The sequence below is a fragment of the Chinchilla lanigera genome, unplaced genomic scaffold, assembly GCF_000276665.1.
Source record: "Chinchilla lanigera isolate Chin_1 unplaced genomic scaffold, ChiLan1.0 scaffold00172, whole genome shotgun sequence".
Classification (NCBI taxonomy): domain Eukaryota; kingdom Metazoa; phylum Chordata; class Mammalia; order Rodentia; family Chinchillidae; genus Chinchilla; species Chinchilla lanigera.
This window is the reverse complement of record NW_004955573.1, coordinates 1,579,438-1,580,669: the sequence shown is the minus strand read 5'-3', so window position 1 is coordinate 1,580,669 and position 1,232 is coordinate 1,579,438. Positions and strand designations below refer to the sequence as shown.

The window sequence follows — 1,232 nt, the reverse complement described above, 5'->3', positions numbered from 1 at the left end:
TTTAGAAGTTGCCCCCAAATTAAAATGTATAACAAATACCTACTTATGATCACCTTGCAAGTTTTAGCAAACATAAAATTAATTTTATATAGCTTATCAAAACCAGTTTGTCACTATGCCTAAAAATCTTATTAGAATTTTAAAAACTTAATCCTCAGATTTTATGTCAATAATGGATACAAGCCAACATGACTTTGTCTCAGACCCTTACCAAATAGATGCTCAGTATTTTATTGAATGAACATTTAGATGAATGCCTTCACTATCAGATCTCGACTATTGCTTAGACACTTTAAGAAATCCAAGATAAGTGATTTAAAAGTGACTTTTTATTTGTTTTTGTACCATTATCCTCCTTTATATGTCTTTTCTATTTTGCTTCTGTGATTGCTGGTGCTTCATTTATTGCTTCTAAATATCCTTGTTTGGTGTTTGCAGATCCCTCTGACATTAGGAACGGAAGCTATTCTTCAGCCAGAAAAACCCATTATTCTGAAGGTTGTGACAAGGGATGAGACCATAAGAGGAGCCTGATTTTCCCTATGGATTTCTGCTATGCTTTTTAGGAAGACCTTTAACTTACTTTTGAATAAAACCCAGATGAAGGGGCTGGGGATTTAGCTCAGCGGCAAAGCGCCTGCCTGGCAAGCGCAAGGTCGTGAGTTCGGTTCCCAGTACCGGAGAAAAACCAAAAAAATAAAAAAAATTAAAAACCCAGATGAAGATGGGCTTAATAAACTGTCCTTGAAAAGTTCTGAGGGATTCAGTGCACTGTTTGAGCTTGCTCTGTATCTATACAGCGTCTGTCTGTTGTGAGTAAATGAGTGGCAGCTCTGTAGATTCACATTTTCTGATTCTAGTAGGACTATCTCCATCCATCCCTAGGTGGCACCATGAGTTCCATTTGAGCTCGGATCAGAGGGCACATTTCTCAGTAATTTTATCCACAATTTTTATTGAGAATGATAATTATAGCTCTGAGTGTAGCAATAAAATTTGTAATATTATATTATATTCTTTGAAAATATAAATAAATATATCTATTGAAATGCGATTTAAAAAAAATGCACATTAAGAGGGAAGTTAATTTTGGTCATCAAGCTCACTGGTCCTGTGGGCCCTTTCTCAGATCCCATATACATACTTTTTTTAAATTTTAAAAATAAAAGGAGAAAAACAATAATGGACAGACCACCTTTTACAAAATAGCAAAAGAACAGTACAGAAAATAC

General features: G+C 34.7%; 1 protein-coding gene across 1 annotated transcript in view; it reads left to right on the top strand.

Annotated features, from left to right (window-relative positions):
* Positions 1 to 754, top strand: part of LOC102008274 (cytochrome P450 3A17-like) — a gene marked incomplete at its 5' end in the record, with an annotated part of 2,615 nt that extends 1,861 nt beyond the window's left edge. The window contains 2 exon segments of the mRNA XM_013509483.1: positions 439 to 600; positions 719 to 754. Of these exon segments, the coding sequence (XP_013364937.1) occupies positions 439 to 534 (96 nt within the window).
* Between the last annotated feature and the right edge of the window lie 478 nt (positions 755 to 1,232).